The sequence below is a fragment of the Globicephala melas genome, chromosome 19, assembly GCF_963455315.2.
Source record: "Globicephala melas chromosome 19, mGloMel1.2, whole genome shotgun sequence".
NCBI lineage: Eukaryota > Metazoa > Chordata > Mammalia > Artiodactyla > Delphinidae > Globicephala > Globicephala melas.
In genome coordinates this window covers 47,090,074-47,108,992 of record NC_083332.1, presented here as the reverse complement: position 1 = coordinate 47,108,992, position 18,919 = coordinate 47,090,074, and the positions used below count along the sequence as shown (strand labels likewise).

General features: G+C 50.3%; 1 protein-coding gene across 2 annotated transcripts in view; it reads right to left on the bottom strand.

The window, feature by feature from the left end:
* Positions 1–18,919, bottom strand: part of ZFHX3 (zinc finger homeobox 3) — a 252,158-nt gene that overhangs the window by 156,853 nt on the left and 76,386 nt on the right. The window contains exons 2-3 of one of the 2 annotated variants that reach the window (XM_060288472.1): positions 6,792–9,550; positions 664–1,160 (exon numbers count right to left, since the gene is read on the bottom strand). In XM_060288472.1, the coding sequence (XP_060144455.1) occupies positions 664–1,160; positions 6,792–9,504 (3,210 nt within the window). In that variant the 5' untranslated portion in view covers positions 9,505–9,550. Of the gene's footprint in view, positions 1–663; positions 1,161–6,791; positions 9,551–18,919 lie in introns of those variants that run through there. The other variant, XM_060288473.1, reaches the window with a different exon arrangement.

Sequence of the window (18,919 nt, the reverse complement as noted above, 5' to 3'; positions counted from 1 at the left end):
GGGCCCCTCACCCGACCCTGTTTTTCCCCATAGCATTCACTACCTTCTGGCCTACCGTCTAATTTATCCATTGCGTTCATCATCCATCCCCCCGCCCCCAAAAAGAACGGGAGCTCTAGGAGGGCAGGGACGTTTTGTCTACCTCGTGCATGGACGTAGGCCCGGAACAGGGCCTGGTACATGGTTGGGGATTAATGTGTACCTGTTGAATAAATGAATGAATGAACAAACGAACGAACAAATAAACAAAGAACCCCAGGGGGCATCCGGGGAGAAGAGACTAAAAAGGGGGGAAATAACCAGATGGAAAAGGAGAACAGAAAGCCTGCAGGAGAGAGGGGAAACACAGGAGAACAACGGCAAAGCCAGAACTAGGGAAATAGCAAATGTGGGATAGGAAAAAAGTCAGTTCTAAAGACAGTGGGAGGGTAAAGGAAACAATGTGCAGTATTGGGCCGCTGGAAACACAACCTGCCCCCCAAATGAGGCACCCCACACACAGACCCTGCAGTTCCCAGCTGAAGCCCACCACCAGGCGGCCAGCTCCCCTCCCCACGCCAGGGCGCCAGCCAGCCCCCAGCCCCTCTCTGTGTGTCCGCCCCCAGCCCTCCCCATCACCCAGGGATCCAAACCACTCCGTTCCAGAGACAGCCTGGGCCTTACCTTGTACAGCTTCAGGCTGGCCTCGTGCCTGGAGTTGACCGTGTGCAGCCGCAGCTTCTCCAAGCTATTGGTGTAATAGTCGCAGGCGTTGCACTTGAGGTGGACAGGGTTGCCGATGGCCACGCACTTGAGCCGCCACTCGTTGGCTTTGCCGCCCTCCTTGATGTGGGCCACCAGCTGGTACTTCTGCACGTGCTTGTCTGTCTTGCAGTGCAGCTGGAAGTTGGCCTTGAGCTGGGTGTTGTAGCGGCAGAGCTTGCACTGGTACGAGTCCCCCATCACGGCCTTCCACTCGTCCTCAGGGAGGCTGCGCTCCACGTTCATGTGCAGCCCCAGCAGGTCCAGGGTGTCCGTGGTGAACTTGTTGCAGACGGCACACTGGAAGAGCTTCAGCGACGGGTCGTTGGTCTGGATGAAGCTCTCGCCCAGGTTCATCAGCTCCTCTGACACCAGCTGCCCGCCCCCGAGCCGCATGTCTAGGGGGATCTCACCGCCCACTGCAGGGAAGGAGAGGGGCAGAGAATCAGAGGCCAGGCTCACAGCGGCAGCCCTAAGTGAGGCACCATGGGCCCTCCCCCACCCTCCACCCAGGTTCCAGCAGAAAAAAGATCCCACTTCAAGCACTGCAAGGTGCTACTAACCGGGAAAAACTACAACAAAAATCAACTTGATGTGTTCGCATCTTTCCTATGGACATTCTGAAATGTGTGGAAGGCTGTATGTTTGTTTGTTTGTTTCTTCTTTTGGAAAAGAACGCCCCTAGAAGAATGTAGGAACCGCTTAATCGCTTGAATATTTCAATTCAGCTCCTCGCTCAGACCCAAGAAAAGACAGAAATAAAAGCATCATTCACTGGACATAACAGAATCTGAAACTCCCGTCCCCGAAATGTTGGAGATGAGTTATAGCTGCATTCTAAGACAGCACGCCTTCATGGTGAATCAGAAGTGGGCGCAGAATTTACCTCAAGCAGTGCTATCTAACAGGAACTTTCTGCGAAGATGGAAACATTTTGTATCTGCACTGTCCAATGTGCAAACCACTGGTCACGTGTAGCTACTGGACAACTGAAATATGGCTAAGGTATAACTGAAGAACTGAATTTTTAGGTTTTTTTTTTTTTAATTCATTTACATTTAGGTTAGTGGCTACTGTATTGGACAGCACAGCTCTAAATCTGAGATTTCGGGAATGATCTCCCTATTCCTTGTCACACCCCACTGGTCAGTAGCCTACCTGCCTGTCAATGGCGCTGGCTCCTCCCACACCTCCCCAAGATACGATCATTTCCGTTCCATGAGCCCCCTACATGGGACATGTCGCATTCTCCTTTGGCGTATGTCTGCCACATACAGAGCCACGTGTTGGCCAGTGTCCCCATCAGGGTGTAGCCTCTTTAGGACAAGGGTCCAGGCTTCTCCTTGCTGAACCTCTAGAGGGTACACAGGCCCCTGCTCAGAGGCTCAAATGTCTGATGTGCCAGACAAGGTACAAAGCAGCCAAAATGTTACAGGTTTGAGAAGTTGGATCAAGATGGACAGTGAAACGCAGAGGTCCGCTCACAGCCCTGAAAAAAAGGGCCTGAGGAAGCTGTGTTCCTCCCTCTCCACCCCTGCTCTTTTTCAGTCCATCGCTGCCCTGCGTAAACCAGGGACCGGCTCTCATTCACCAGCGGTAAATTAATACTTTGAGCTCTTATTTATGCCACGGGAAAGGCCTGGAAAGAGCAGCCTTCCCTCCGTTACCTAGAAGCGAACAGTCAAGCAGAATGCTGAGCCTCGGCTTCTGTTTTTTGCCTCTCCCCTAAACATACGCACGCTTGAGCTATTACGTCTGCCCCTGTCACTCCCCAACTGATATTTAAACTTGACCTTCTACATGTGGTTGGGCTGAGGTTATTTTTTTTTTTTTAATGACTGATTAGAATCCAAGTTAGTGGCTAATCAAGGAAAAGACGTTATTATTTTAAAAAAAAAAAGATCTTCTTATTTATGCTACACAAGGCACTTCGAGCGAGCAGCTCAGTACAGGCCTGACTGAGCAGAGTGGCTGCATCTGAAGCCTGTGGACAGTCCAGCGAGACACAGAAATCTTGTGCGCACGCAGGTCAGAAGACCGGGGAAGCTTTCTGCTTGTCTTCTCTCTTGCCATCTCCCCTGGTGAGAGGAGCCATAACTGTGACACTCTTTTTAGGACAAGAGAGAAAAAGAGATAGGGGAAAAAAGCCTAAAAGCTCCATCCCTCGATGGGGACGAAGGCCAGACAGCATCCATGAAACATGTGCGGTGTTCAGTGAAAGCGGAAACTGCCCGGAGGGTAGGACAAGGAGCAAACACATCTTTGTTTCTGATGCCGACCACCTGAAGCATCAGATCTTTTCCACTTTTTAAATGTAACCTCAGCACATCCATATCGCTCTAAAGAGAAATGCAGCTGTCACTGGCTGGAGGCCTGAGTGAAAATGAGAAGTCCTCGGAACACACAGAGGAAATAGGTCCCTGTTGCCATCCCAAGCTCTTAAAATGAAATGCAAATCAAAGACAGAAGCAGAGAAGCAGTGAGATGTGGGCGACAGGCAAGCCAAAACTCCCTTGAGAACTATACCCTGGAGAGACACCCCTAGGGTCTGGAATTCTACAAATCCATAGGGCTGCAAGGAACTAATTCAGCCGCCGAGAAATAGAGGAACCTCACCCAATTCTCAGGCAGGTGGGAGGAGAGCGCCCACACTGAGAACTTAGCGGGTGCCTACTCATGAATCATGCCGGACAGATGGTCTTGGAGAGGAATGGGCCCCATGTCCCCACACACCTGACTTTAAGGCTGGAAGCTGACACCCTGGCACCTGAGTCCCGCCCACGAGCACACCCTCAGAGAGGCAGAGGGATTAAAAGACACCTTCTACAATCAAAAGCAGAATCAGGGCTTCCCTGGTGGCGCAGTGGTTGGGAGTCCGCCTGCCGATGCAGGGGACATGGGTTCGTGCCCCGGTCCGGGAGGATCCCACGTGCCGCGGAGCGGCTAGGCCCGTGAACCATGGCCGCTGAGCCTGCGCGTCCAGAGCCTGTGCTCCGCAACGGGAGAGGCCACGGCAGTGAGTGGCCTGCGTACCGAAAAAACACACACGAAAAAACAAAAGCAGAATCAGAGGAGCTCTTAAAGCTCATGTAGGTGTCCTGTGGCTGGCTGGCTACTCGGGAAGCTTGTAGACGCCTTGGCAAGCTACCCAGTTTTCGGTGCTGGGCTCAACTGTAGTCCAAAGGAATGTCTGGGAGGATGTTCATCTGGCCTCAGGCCTAATATCTGGTCTACAAATGGAGGCAAATTCAACCAGACCAGAGCGAGGGTGCGGAACTTTTCCCTGAAGGCCTCTAGGAAGAACGCACCCCCAGATCAGCATCTGTCTGATAACAGGAAGGAGGAGTTTCTGTCCAAGGCAGTATGAGAACATCAACTGTGTAAGCAAGAGTGTAGTTCACAAACACTACCTCCCCGCTGTAGAGCCCAGTAATACCTAATAACGCCCACAGCCTTCTCATAGACAGCCTAAGGAAGAATCAGCTGAGCTGCAGACAGAACTGAAAGTTACGCTCTTTTCATTTGCACACGTTGGCTTCTACAGAGGTCGTGCGACTTAAATTGTGGGTCCAAGTGGATACGTCCTATCATACCCACGCCGGCTTCCGGCATAAAGTATCTGTCACCCTCACTCCGCCTCGACGGCTCTGGTGGCTTAAGGCAGGCACAGGAGGTCTCCAGAGACTCACCTCGGCTGACAGGCAGCGACACTGGAAACTCAGGGCCCTCCTTGGCTACCTGGATAAGGTCTTCAGAAGGAAGCGCTCTATTACTCTATTCTCTTTAAGAAATGAAGTCTGGATCCTCTATGTATGTGCACCTGCCATCTGCCCGGAATGCACGATGCCCCGCAGACTCACAGACAGCAGGTGTTAGAAGCAAACTATTTCTCTACCACTCAATTCAAGTCTTAGTCAGGATTACTGGTTCTCAAGGTAATTAAAAAGTCTTCATTGTGACCCAGTATGAACCCATCCATTTTCTGTGTCTTCATTCCACTTACATTATCTTTGATTTACTCCAAGATCTGCCTCCCCAAGATTTTAAATCTCTAGACGAGAAAACCCCAATTCCCATAGGCTTTAAAAAGTGAAAAGTCTTCGAGTACTGAAGCCACCCCCAGGTGTGCATCCCCTGTGGTTCACTCTGGGGACGAATAAGATGACTGAGCCCTATGCATCCATGATGATTAACCAGTGGGTAAAACATCTTCAAATTGTGTGGTAAGAAAAGATCAACAGGTCAATGTTCCAAAACAGAAAACAAGATTAAAGTAGCAAGGATTCAAATTTAAATGCATGGTAGGAACAACAAATTAAATGCTGTGAAATATCACTCATCAGCAGCAATTAGCACTGCAACACCACACAAATAAAGACGTGCCTACTGGGGAGGTTTAGCCCTCTGGCATGAACCTAAGCCATCCTAGGATAAAGGCACCTGCTCACGCTTTGTGGCCGAGAACAACTCGCTCCCGTGTCAGGAAGGGTATCCTGTTTCATTCAGGACATCACTGCTGGTCTCAAGAGGTTAGCAGGATCAGGGAATGACGACCAGGCAGTGCGTGTCCGAGGCACACACAGTGGGGGCGGGAGGGGCCCAACCATCACACTGGTCCTCACGAAACTGGTTTGTACATTTTCTTGCTACAGAAGCTCTCCCCCAGAAATGGTCATGATTCTTTGTACATAAGGAGTCATGGCTTCTGCAGCAACATGGATGGACCTAGAGATTGTCATACTGAGTGAAGTAAGTCAGACACAGAAAGACAAATATCATATGGTATCGCCTATGTGTGGAACCTAAGGAAAAGGTACAAATGAACTTATTTACAAAACAGAAGTAGAGTCACGGATGTAGACAACACACTTACGGTTACCAGGGGGTGCAGGGGTGGGGGGTGAGGGGGTAGGAAGGGATAAACTGGGAGATTGCGATTGACGTATACACACTACTAGATATAAAATAGATAACTAATGAAGACCTAGTATACAGCACAGGGAACTCTACTCAATACTCTGTCAATGGGAAAAGAATCTTAAAAAAAAAAAGAGTGAACATATGTACAACTGATTCACTTTGCTGTACGCCTGAAACTAACACAACACTGTAAATCAACTATACTCGAATAAAAAACTTTTTAAAAAATTAAACAGAAATAGAGTCACGGCTTTTGGCATTCAAATCCCATCCTCTTGGTCCCGTTCTAGCTCTATTAAGCCAATGGTAAAACGGCCAACCCATGTCTTCTAACACGGAGCCATGTTCTCCATGGCAACAAAGGCTCCGTTAACCGGGATCTGATATTAAAACTGGGCTTTCTTTAATCTACAATTTTAGAATTTAGTCATCTCTCATCTATCACACCACTCCTCACGGTGCCCCAGGGTCATCTAATTCCCAACTATACTGATCACTGGCAACTCATGCAAAGTAAGAAAGAGAAAGAACCCGTCTCTTTCATCAAGGTGCTGGTGAAAACACTGGAGAGCTCTGAGAAACGTATCTGGGTGGCTCCCAGACAGCTCGGAACCAGCCTTGGCTTATTTAAATAAGGCACACTACGGTTTCCAGTTCCTCTTCCGGAGATGACTGTCCCTATTTAAAACTCCAGCTACCGTTTCCTGTACATTTCAATAAATATTTAATGGAACCCCAAAGTTTACGGGACTTGTGGCAATTTTTCAAATCGAGAAAGGGACAGAGAAAGGGGGAATGGGAACAGAAGGGAAAGTTGACCCGAAGCCAAAAACTAGAGGAAACACTTAAATTTTAATCCCGGCCCGTGGAGCCGGAGTGTAATCATGTCTCTGTTGAACGCAAACCATCTTCCACAGGCTCACACAGAGTTCAAGGGATTCTTGAGAAAAAGACGTGAGTGAGGGCTGGACGCTCAAGTTGAGCACAAAACAACTCTCGAGAAAATAAAGATCCCCCAGATCCACCGGACTCGACAGAATCCACCAAGTCAACACGATCTCGGCCCACTCGCAGCGTCCCCCGCTTTAACTCCCATCCTCAGAACAGACACACACGGAGTCAAGCCTCACCTAGAGCGGGCGTCACGGCGGCCATGGGCCCGGCGGGGTCCAGCTGGAATCCGCCCATCACGAACTGGGCGTCGGGGGCGGCACTGTCCACCTTCAGGTTGGGCAGGCTCATGTTCTGGGCCAGGTAGTACTGGTAGAGCTCGGCCTCGGCGGGCGAGGGCAGGCTGCCGAGGCCCAGGTGGCGGCTGTGCTGGATCTGGGTCATGTTCTGCTGCAGCAGCATCATGTTGTGCATGTGCTTCTCGCTCGTCATGTGGATGCGGAGGTTCCTGGCCACGTTGGTCTCGTAGTCGCACACCTCGCAGCGCCAGGTGGGCTTGGTTTTTGGTTTGGTGGGCGAGGGGGCCCCACAGGAGCTGCCGATGCTGGCCGCGGCGGCCGCCGCGGCGGCAGCCGCCGCCGCCGCCCCAGCCGTGTGGCTGAAGACCTGCTCGCCCCCTCCGTTCTGCAGGTTCTGCATGTTGTTGAGATGCTTGTCGGACTGCATGTGAATGCTGAGGTTGCCTTTGGTAGTTGTGGAGTAGTTACACACCTCACAGCGGAAAGGCTTGTAACCACACGTGTAGCTCTCGCCTCGGGCCAGCCGAGGGTGGGGCTGCCCGCTCTTGCAGTAGACGCAGGAGCCCCCCGGCTCCGGGTGCTTCTCCTTCATGTGCGCCTCCAGCGTCTGCTGGTACTTGTAGTGCCAGTTGCACTTGGGGCACTTGAGTGTCTTGCACGAGTTGCGAGAATGCATCATAGTCATGTGGCCGCCCAGCGAGCGGGAGGAACCCAGGACCGTGTCGCATTTGGGGCACTCCACGCCACTCCCCGAGGGGCACTCCCCCACCCCAAGCTCGCAGAGGGAGCCAGCATGCTGGTGATGGGGGACGAAGCCCCCATCGTCCCCCTCTGTGCTTTCATTTGGTTCTGGTGCTGTGGCATTGTCTTTATTGGCACTTTCATCAGCAAAGTCCAGCCTCCTGCCGCCCTCTGCCACGTTGGCCCTGACGCCCTCACCGTTAAAGCTTAAACGATTCCTCCTGTTCGCACCATCAAAGACAACAAAGGAAGAAGCGGAATTAGAACTAGTAGAAGCTGCGCCCCTCGACAGGGTCTGGAGCACAGTAGGCATTAAGGGGGAGTTAGAAATGCTTTGGTTTGAGAGAGCAAGGTCCTTTTTGCTGCCACTACCTGCTGCGGCCCCAGACTCCCCGGGGGGCCTGTCCTCCAGCTCCTCGTCCAACTCGCTTGGAAAGAGCCCTTTGCAGCCCTCGTCCTCCTCGTCCTCGTCGTCCTCGTCCTCGTCCTCCACCTCCTCCTCGTCCTCGTCCTCCTCCTCTTCGGCCTCCTCCTCGGCCGGCTCCGCCTTCTCGGAGAAGCAATCCGGATCGCCCACTTCTCGCTTCTCTCCTTCTGCTGCCCCAGAGTCCTTGCCCTCTGAGGATTTGGTAGGACTGGAGGCCAGAGGCCCCAGGGGGACTGAGGTAATGGGGGTCTTCAGGACCGAGCTGGTGAGCCCGCCAAGGTTCAAGAGGGCGCCGGGGGTCAAGATACCAGCCTGGGGCTGCTCGGGGCCGGCGGCAGGGCCGGCTGGGAGAGCCTCCTCCCCTTCCATTCGAATGCCACTAAATTTACCATAAAAACTGTGTCCGGGGCCTATGAGGTTAGCGGTGGAAACTAAAGGGAGTTGAAAGTTTTTGTTTTTTGGTTCCAGAAAACTTACAAGGGGTTCCTTGTCTTTGCCGATCCCTTGGATGATAGCGGAGATGTTCTTGTTGCTAAGAAGCTTCCGCTCATCTTCACTCAGGGTCATTCGATGGTCGTGCACCGCATGGGTCACAAACGAACGGACGTACCCGAAGGAGAGTTTGCACAAGAAACACATCAGGATGGGCTTCCTCTTGCCATAGAGCACGAAGCCATCGAATCTGGACAGGTCCACATTGTTGGGAACATCTTTGGATACGCAGGAGCTCTTGGCAGAGCCGTCACTGTTCAGATAATCCTTGTTGCTTTTGTGTCGCACGTCAAACACGCGGAAGCTGTGCAGGACGGGGCTGAGCCCCGTCAGGGCTGAGGTATTCGGGAAAGCCTGGTCTGGGCCCTCAAACCATTTCCCGAAGGATGAGGCTATGTGGAAAGTGTTGATGATCTGTGGGTAGACGGGCGCAGCGCAGGAAGGGTCCCCCGGCTTGCCCGCCGAGGCGGGGAGAGAGTTCAGGAAGAGCGACGGGAGGGGCCCACTGCCACCCGCACCCGCACCCACGCCCCCGCCCGGGGTCAGCTGGCTCAGGCTCTCGACGATGTACGCCGAGCCGTCCGGCTGGTACACGATCTCCCCGGCCAGGTTCTCCACGTCACTCTCCTCGTCCCCCTCCTCACTGCTGTCGCTCCCGCTCTCCTCCCTCAGGGGCGGTGGGGGGCGCGCGCCGGGGCAGTGATGCTCCATGTAGGTCTGGAGGCTGGCGAAGGAGGCCAGGCACTCGTTGCAGCTGACCTCCTTGCCGGCGGGCTCGGCAGCGGGCCCGGCCGGGGCGGTGCTCTCCGCGAGGCGCTCATTGAAGGGGGCCCTCAGGCCGTCCAGGGGCCCGTGGTTCTCGCTTGTGGACTGCTCCATGCTACTGGGTTTGTCGGGGAGGTGGGTGCTGTTGAGTTCAGTCCATTGCTGGTGCTGAGGGATACCGCACCCATTGTCCTTCCCCGAGACGACAGGCGAGTCACAGCCTTCCATGGTAAGGCCTGCGTGGAGCTTTCATTGCACCCAGTACGGATCGGACCTGAAGGGCGGAGGCAAGGGGGAGAGGAGGGAGAGAGGGGGAAGAGAGAGAGAAAGGAAAGAGGTTAGGAGGGCCGAGGCTAAGGTCCCACACAGAGCGCTCTAACAGGCTTCTGTCCACACCCACAACAGAGACCGCGGGGCAGTGGGGACCCCGGCCGTCGCCCCACCCCGTCGAGGCGCAGAGGGTGGGCAGCGCCCCTGGGTGTCACGGCCAGGTTGCGTGGCAGAAGCGGGGGTGGAGGTGTGGGGAAAGGGGCATCAGGAGAATCCCTCTTCGTCTTCAGACTGTTGGCAGCTCTACCCCTGGAGACCGGTTCGAATCTGGGTTCTTTGCAAGCACAGCGTCAGAGTCGGGGCCGGGCGATGAGCCACAGGGGAGGAGGAGGACGGCGTCAACTCGCCAGGCCCCGCCGAGGACACAGAACAGCAGCCCTGCCGCACGCAGATGGCAGCACAAAGCCACGCCGGCTGCCCGCACTGTCTGGGGGCAGGGGGACGCCGGGGACGGACAGACAGGAGGAGGAAGACTTTGCAGCCCTCGAGGAAGAATCATGAACCTGAGAGAGGATACGCCATTTGATTTAGAGGCGAAGTTGTGCCGTCGCTCGTACTGACCCGATCTCTAGTTTGAGAAGTTCACGGAAAAGTGCTGAGGACTACAGGGCTCGAGGGCAAGCGTGCAGGCCTGGACAAGCTCTGCAAAGCCCCCAAAAGGGCCCACGGCTGCATTCATCCTCTCCGAGCCTGGGAAACATCGTCCCATTTTATAAGCAGTAAAACTGAGGGCCTAAATCTAAAAACGAGGCCAATGCCATCCGGGCGCCGAGAAAGGCGGATCTCCCAATTCCCATCCCCTCCCTACAACCCACAGAACACCCTTGCTTGTGACTCAGCTGGTTTCAGACTCAAAATATGTAGGTGCAAAACGTGAGCTTGATGTTTCTAAGAAGAGCCACCCCGACTCTCAACGGGCCAACTTCCCCGCCAGCGGAGAGGATCTCGCCCTGCCTGGATGAGCCCGTTCACCACCGGCTGGGTGGTTCTGCTGTCAAGGATCTTCGCGGCGAGCAGAGATGGCAGCTGGGCTCCGCCAGCCCCCGTTCCACACCTGCCTCTTAGTTATTAGTCGCTACCCAAAGCAGCTGTCCTTCAGCCCTGGGGCTTTTCCGTTTCCGACTCCAAAGTGCCACTAAGCTGAATTTGCCCTCTGAGACCTCGCGTCCCTGGGGAGGGAGACATCAGATCACCCGCCACCGCTCTGCTCCTGTGGCAACAACATCACAGGAGTATTTCTTCCGTCCGGCCCCGCTCCAACAGGCAACGCAGCGCCTCGCAAGGCCCTGAGCATTCGCTGCAAATCCCAGGCCACCCTCCCGCCACACCTCCTTCCAGGAGAACACGTGGCTGCTTCTCCACCCACCATCTCATTCACACACAGTGGATGAAGGTTTTGGCTGCGTTTGGTCTCCCTCCCCACCAACCCCCATCTTCCCACTCTTTTTTCATTGCTTGATTCTCGACTGCACAGTGAGCGAATAGCTCCCCCTCGGGAAAAGACGGGGAAGGCAGGTTTACCAGAAGTCTCAGGAGAAACAACTCTCTGGAAGGACGTGTCACGTTTTGTTTAAAACACACAAACACACACCACCTCTCAGCATATAACCTCAAACTCCATTACAACAAGGTTCCGTGTGCCTGAGAAAAGACATATTGACTTTAAACAAAGATAACCACACCAAACCAAACAGCAAGGGCGATGAGACTTCCTCGCAAGGCTCAGCTGGGATACAGGTGAGAATCCAGGGTGGCTCTTCCTAAGGACGCACATAATTGGCTGGATGACATCTGATTGACAGCTCAGGCCAAAAAGGTTGGCAGGCCTGAAGGGGCGGGAGGGTTAACAGCCCGATCGTAAAATCAATGTCATAAATGCTTGGTAAGTTACAGGAACATGCGGGAAGGGGAGGCCACGATTGATAAAGGGGAACAGCTTTGATGCTTCACCAGGGACTTGTGTATCCACAGCAAAGCCAATCTCCTCTCCAGCCTGGACTGGGCTAAGAAACCTGCAAGCATTTACCAATTAATTGGTGGGTTTCTCTTGCTCTGCTCTCTTCTTCTTCCTCCTCCACAAATCATCCAGCTAAGGGACTGGGACTTCTAAAAACTCACCTAACTTTGTTTTCTATTCCTCAGCAAAAGGTGTCAGAAAAGATGACCTTATAGGCAAAGACAGATGCACCCGTCGTGGTGACGCTAGCCCCATGAGAGGGGACACACAGGGGACCACTCATTTGCAGGGGCAGGGGCAACAGCCCACTGAGATGCTGGTGGGAAAGAAGGATCCCACTCTGGACCTCAGGCACCAGTTCTGGACTTCCTTTCAATGCTTGCTGGCCAGGGCAATCAGAAGCTCTTACAACTCTGCTAAGTCACGTGTGGTTCAGGGCCAGTGAGCTCACCCAGTGAGCCTGTGAGAAGCGCAGACTCTCAGATCAGAATCTGCATTTTTAATACAAATGCCCAGGGGATGTGCATTATTAAAGCTTGAGTGAGACACTCTCTATTTTACAACAACTTCACCAGACCACCAGCTCCTCCATGCCTGGGGCCTGCACTGCTAGGTAACCAGGCAGGGTCAGTCTTGGGCTCACCCACCAGTCCCTGGGAAGCGCAGGGATGGGGGTGGACAACAGGGGACCAGAGCACAGAGATGAAGAAATCTCTTAGCCCTGCCCCATCCTTCAGCTCCAGAACCTCAGGCCCTCTCCCACTCTCCTGCCCGGCCGGCAGCTCCTTTCACTCTGTTTATCAGCTAGTCAATAAGAAAAAGATAGTTCTTACTTAAGGAGGCAGAAGTCAACTCAGCAGGTCGATCGGCACTCTGTCTGTAAACACGGTTTCCCGTAAAATCAATGATCTTCAGTTACGGACGGCAGCCTGGGAATCCAGCGGGTCCCGGTGCTCTCACAGCCCCCATACGTGCAGCTCTGCCCCCCCACACATACTCCTCCAGTACCTCCAGGGCCAGCACACACAGCACAAACCCGCAACCCCTCCTGCAGCCTGCTTCCCTCCAGCCATTTACACCCCAAAATCCCCTTTAAACACAGACGTGCTCTACTCATGACCACCAGTGTCGTACTCAGCAAGGATATTTTGTGTGTGTGTGGTTTTAAGAATTCAGTTAGATTTCAACTGAGCACACCTCTCCAGTAAGAGAGTTAAAGGGAAGATATGGGAGGGATCTAGCCTCGCACTCTCTGCTGAGCGCCTCCCTCTGCCCTGTGAGAAGTCTTCTTGCACAGAAAAGTTCTAACATCTTCATCGAGAGCCCCCTGCTCTTGCTTCTCCCACAAGTTATAGTTTCCTTGGAACCTATCTGTAAAGCCCCTGCATCTTTGCCAATATCGGACTTTATTTTTCAAAGATGGTTTAAAATTATAAAACTCCACCCTGTTATCCTGGGCGCCACGCCCACCCCCCCCCCCCCCCATCTCGCTCTTTCAACTGAGAAGATGTGATGTGACAGCTTTATCCCATTCCCTTAAGGAGACAGAACCGGGCTCCACGCAACAGTTACAGGGAAGCTGGGGTGGGAGGTGCAGTTACTTGGAAGGGGAGGGGGCTCCACTGATGCGCCAGCTCCTGGAGAATTAAACATGAACAGTCGCACTCTGTAATTTTAAATTGTTAATTAGCACAGGGTTAATTAGGCGGTCCTTTCACAAGAGGCAGTTTGGCAGAAAACCAAGAAAGGAAACAAAGGGGAAGAAAAAAACAAAGAGAGAGCAGAGACAGCCAGAAACTGTTGCCCGCCCCCCCCCCTCGTGAATAACCCATGCAGCATCGCCAGAGAGAAGCAAACCGGAGGGCTCCCGGGGACTCCCTAGTCTGCTGGAGGGGGATTCGATGAGCACCGCGATTTGGCAGTGGGTATCAAAAGCCTCAAAAATGCACGTGCCCTTTGACTCAGCAATTCCCCCATTCCAGGAAACAATCCAAGATATGCAAAGAGATATAAGATTATTCATCACAGTGTTCATAACAGAAAAAAAAAGATGGAAATAATGTGGCGAAACAAGGTACTCTCTAAATAAATTACAGTGCATAGCATTCCATAGGATGTTAAAAAATGGCATTTTTAAAAGAAACTAGTTACGGGCGTGGGAAAATGATCACACAGGATGCTGAGTGAACAAAGCCTATATAGGTCTGCATATGGAAATACATAAGATTTCTATCAAAAAATTTTACAACGGTAATTGCTAGGGGATGAGGTTATGGGCTACTTCATTTCCTCCTTCGCGCCTTTATTTCCCAAGGCTTTTTAAAATGAAAATCATCTTAAGGGAGGTCATCACTTGCTGTGTGTGGCATCATGGTAAGGCCTGTGGGTTCAACGCCACCTCAATGCTCATAACATTCCATGAGATGGGTGCTATTTTTTTTAATTTTTTTTGATGTGGACCATTGTTAGCCTTTATGGAATTTGTTACAATATTGCTTCTGTTTTATGTTTTGGCTTTTTGGCTGTGAGGCATGTGGGATCTTAGCTCCCCGACCAGGGACTGAACCTGCACCCCCTGCACTGGAAAGTGAAGTCTTAACCACTGGACCACCAGAGAAGTCCTGAGTGAGATGGGCGCTATTTTTATCCCCGTTTTGAAGAAGGGAAAACTGAGGTTGCAGCCTAAATGACAAAACCGTAGCCTGGCTGTGGAGTCTGTGTTCTTTGCCACTCTACTGTGTTTTTCTGTAGTGTCTATTTCTCAAGGAGAACTTCAGAACATCTGACATTTACATTCAATCTTTAGGTACCAGGGACTGTTCTAAGATCATGGGCTATCAGGACTGCTATGTAATGGAACACTGCCAGTTCATACACACGCCCTTTTTTTTTTTTGCTTGGGAGTGGTGGGGGAGGAGAGTTCAAAATGGACTCTCTTACTTGGATATCTTCATACAGGAGAGAAGGGGATAAAAGTTCTTTGCTGTTGCAAAGAACTGTACGGTAGGCCCGTTATCCTGACTTCTTTTAAGGAAAAAAAAAGGCAGATTCCAGAAACTATAAATCTAGAAATGTATTCATTCATTCATACATTAACTGAACATTTACTGCACATCTATTATGTGCCTGATGCTAGAGAATCAACAATAGACAGGTCTCAGCTTACATTCTTGTGGGGCAAAGACTGCAAACAAATAAATACAATGTTAAATGTGAAAAAGCACTCAGAAGTAATATAAAACAAGAGAAGGGGAAGGAGTGATGTGTATCATCATTTTGGATAAAGTAAATATAAATATATATATTAAATTTAAAAGGATATGTTATAGATTATATACTGCAAGTTCCTCACAGTTTGAGAACAGAGTTGACAGTTGCTGAATAGCATCTGGGGAGAAAAAAGTCCTGAGGAATTAGCAATTAGCTGTAGGTTCAGTAAGAAAATTCACATAAAATAAACTGAAAAGCAGCTTCACTTAGATTCAATGATCTGAGAAATGCAGTAGAGGGTACTTTTTGATTTTAATAACGTATCCCAAAGTTTATCATTTCTTTGTATCTAGGGTAGCAAAGTGTCTTATAAAGTCTGCCTGATTTTAAAGCTGGAGGATGCCGTTACCTAAAGTACCCACTCAGGGAATTCCCTGGTAGTCCAGTGGTTAAGACTCTGCGCTCCCACTACAGGGGGCACGAGGTTCGATCCCTGGTTGGGGTAAGATGCTGCATGCCACGCAGCGTGGGGGGGGGTGGGGGATATACCGTACCCACTCAAAGGTCAATGTGCCTGGGGACATGCCTTAATTCCTGCCTTATCCCTGGTTCCCTTCACTTAAATCAACAACCTGAGGGGCAGAGGAGACCAAGCACATACACCAATTTGCAAAGTAAATAAAGTCGAGAGGACGAACCAATATGCTAATTAGTGGAATCAGGACTTAAAAAAAAAAAATCTCCATAAGTTGGAACAACAGGCTGAAACGAACAAGATGAAATTCTGAAAGGATAAGTAGGAAGCCTTGTATTTCAGTTCAGGCAAGCAGTAAAACCAACGGAGAACGGAAGAGACCTGGATTAACAGTAGCTTATGCAAAGAAACCCTGGAGGTGTTACTTCACTACAAATTCAGTGGCAGCCCAAAGCTGACCTGGTGACCAAAGACATAAATGTGGCCTCTGGGCTACAGGGGGTACCTCTACCTGTTCCAACTCAGCAGGATCACAGCCCCATCATTTTCTCTGCCTGCATGAAGAATGTTATGAGCCACATGGGGAAATCTCGGTAAGAGGGGTACTGACAACTGAATTGTGTCCTGACCACGTGAATCGTGGCTTGACCACGATCAGCTCAAGAGCAAAGAAACGAGAGGTCCCCATTGCAGGGCAAGACAACTATCCCAAGCCATGCGAAGGCCCGCCCGCCACGTACGCGGAGGATTAGTTCCGAATCTTCTACTTAGCTTCAGGGTTTAACTAGGAGTAATGAGGGGGAATTTATTAAAAATTAAGAGTTCAACTCAATATAAATGAAAATCTTTCTCTAGATTATCAAAGCTCCCAATGGAATGTTGACTCTGGTTTCATGAATGGAGAAAAAAGACATTTTGCCATGGCCCGAGGTTCCATCAGGCAGCCTCCTGGGTCCTTTGAAATGTGAAGATTCTATTCATTCCAAGTGATCCATCGGGTTGCTCAGGCAGCTTTATCAGCTTTAACCTCCTCCTCTGTGATCCCACAGTGTTCTGCATATGGGGACACACTGCAACTCTGGGGTTATCGCACTGCTGTAATTATATGTTGACTGGTCTGTTTCTGCCACTAGGCTGAAAGCAACTTGAGAGTAGGTTCCACGTCTCATTCATCTCTGTACTGTCCACATCCAAGATGTAATAGATGCTTAAAAAAACCATGGGGAAAATTAAGGCATTAGGAGAAATGATAACACTTTGAGAGGGGAAAAAAAAAGATGATTCCTATACACATTCTTTCTTTTCCTCTTAGCTGAAGAAGTGTGTGGTGTAACCATTCTCCTCTAAATAGAACCAGGTCTCCTTGTAGAACTGGCTGGTTCTTGGGCTGGGGCAGGGAGAGTGCAGGATGAGCGTGGAGCATCTTTCTAAGCCAGAACATAAGAAAGTGCTCTAAGAATGAAGAGAGTGGGACCGAAGGACCCAGGAGCAGGTTGCAGGGCTCTCACTGCCTGAACCTGGGACAATTTGAGCAAGAAAGTTACATGAGGGTAAAGAACTATAACCCAATATATAACATAAGAATCCATGATTCCATACTTTTATAAATTAAAAGAAAAAGTGGGAGAAGGTAGAGTTCTTGCTTAGGGTGGAAATCCAACTAACAAATGCAGAGGGAATTACGGATTTAGAAAAACACCATTTGGTAACCATCATCATAATAGCCCATTCAGGAAAGAATCGGTGGATACTAAAACTGGTGGGTGAAAGTTTGAGTAGTTACAGAATATTTACACAGTCTCAGAGTATCTCCCCACAAGACACTTATTAACTACAGAAGAAAAAACAGTGATTTTACAGTGGAGAAACCTGGCAGACATCACCTTCCTTCACCATGTGATCAAAGCTAGGATCACCAGGAATGAGACAAATAGCCATCCTGTGTCTCCTGAGAGGATACACTGAGAAGAACACAACACCCCTTCCCTGACATGCCTGCCAGAAATGCAAAACCTGAGTCTAATCATGGAGGGGGCATCAGGCAAATCCAAGCTGGGGACAGTCTACAAAATGTCCTAGGCTCCTACTGAGCCCGCGTGCCACAACTGCTGAAGCCCGCGCGCCTAGAGCCCGTGCTCTGCAACAAGGGAATCAATGCAATGAGAAGCACGAAGAGCAGCCCCCGCTCGCCACAACTAGAGAAAGCCCGCGCGCAGCACCAAAGACCCAACGCAGCCATAAATAAATAGATAAATAAAAATAGATCTATTCAAAATACATGTCCTAGGCTCTTCAGAAATGTCAGTCAGGAGGCAGAAAGACAGATTAAAGGGGACTAAAGAGACGTGACCAATGAACATGACAAAGAATCTGGGTTCTCTTTCCCTATAAAGGGTACAATTGGGACAACTTGCAAAATCTGATACAGATCTGTAGATTGGGCAGTAGTAGTAGATGAATGTTCATTTCCTAATTTTGATAACTGCAGTATGGTTATATAAGAGAATATCTTTGTTTTTAAGACATAGACACTGATACATTTAGAGGTGAAGGGGCATGATGTCTTGATTTTCAAACTGCTTAGAAAAAAAAGTGTGAGAGTGTGTGTCTGTACAGACCTGCCTAAGTACAAACATACAAATAGAACTTAGAAAATGCTAACTTGGGTGGGGGGGGGGTCTGGAGGAAAGGTATGTTAGAATTCTTTGTCCTATTATTATAACTTTCTTGTACATCTGAAATTATATCAAAAGAAAAAGAAAAAAGAAATTGTCCAGTGCAGGAATACTACATGTTGAACCTCCCAAAATACTTATGAACAGCCAACCCAGCCTGATTCCCTACCCTTGTCTTCAGCTGAAATCCATTCCTGGCACAGCTTCATGAAAGGAGGGAGGCTGCAAGGCTGGACGGGGAGGTGCAGACAGACAGACAGACAGAGAAAACTGGTCTTCCCTTCCTTCAGCCGAGAGGTCCTGGATAGAGCCCACTGGTTGGAGGAGACAAATGGCCATTCTAAGCCAGGCGGAATTTCAAGTAACACACGCTGGTAAGATATTTCCTAAGACACCCATGACCCTGATTCAGGACAGATTTCCCTAACTTGGTGAAAAGCAATTCTAAATATAATGGCAGGGGCAGCCACCACAGAAAAGAACCCCAGCAACCTACAGAGGGTGGGCTTTGCTTAACCTAGACTAAAACACATTAGCGAAATACACAACAATGAATGAACTATCCCCTTGGCCTCAAAAAAAAAAAAAAAAAAGCCAAGGGCAACCTAGATTCTGAGATAAGTAGAAATCTCATTCAAGGGGCAAAGAAATAATACCCTCATCTGTTTAGCTTGGAAGCCACTGAAGAAGCACATCCAATTCCATTCTGTGCTTTATACAATAACTGTATTTGTATATTGCTGCTGCGTGTAAGTCAGTAAGTGCTAAACCATAAATAGGTGAGATTCCATCCTCTTGGTAGCAATTTCCCAGTAGCCGTAAGAATTATTCTGTTACTATGGCGAGGTCAGAAAACACACACATGCTGGAACAGGTCTCTTGTGTTGCAGGAGGACCATTGCCCGGAAGGCCCAGAGAATTGTCCAGGCCCTGGGCTTCGTGTTTGCTAATAAGTGCATCTGTGCTCTTTCCAGCGTGAACATAAATCAGCCTGGA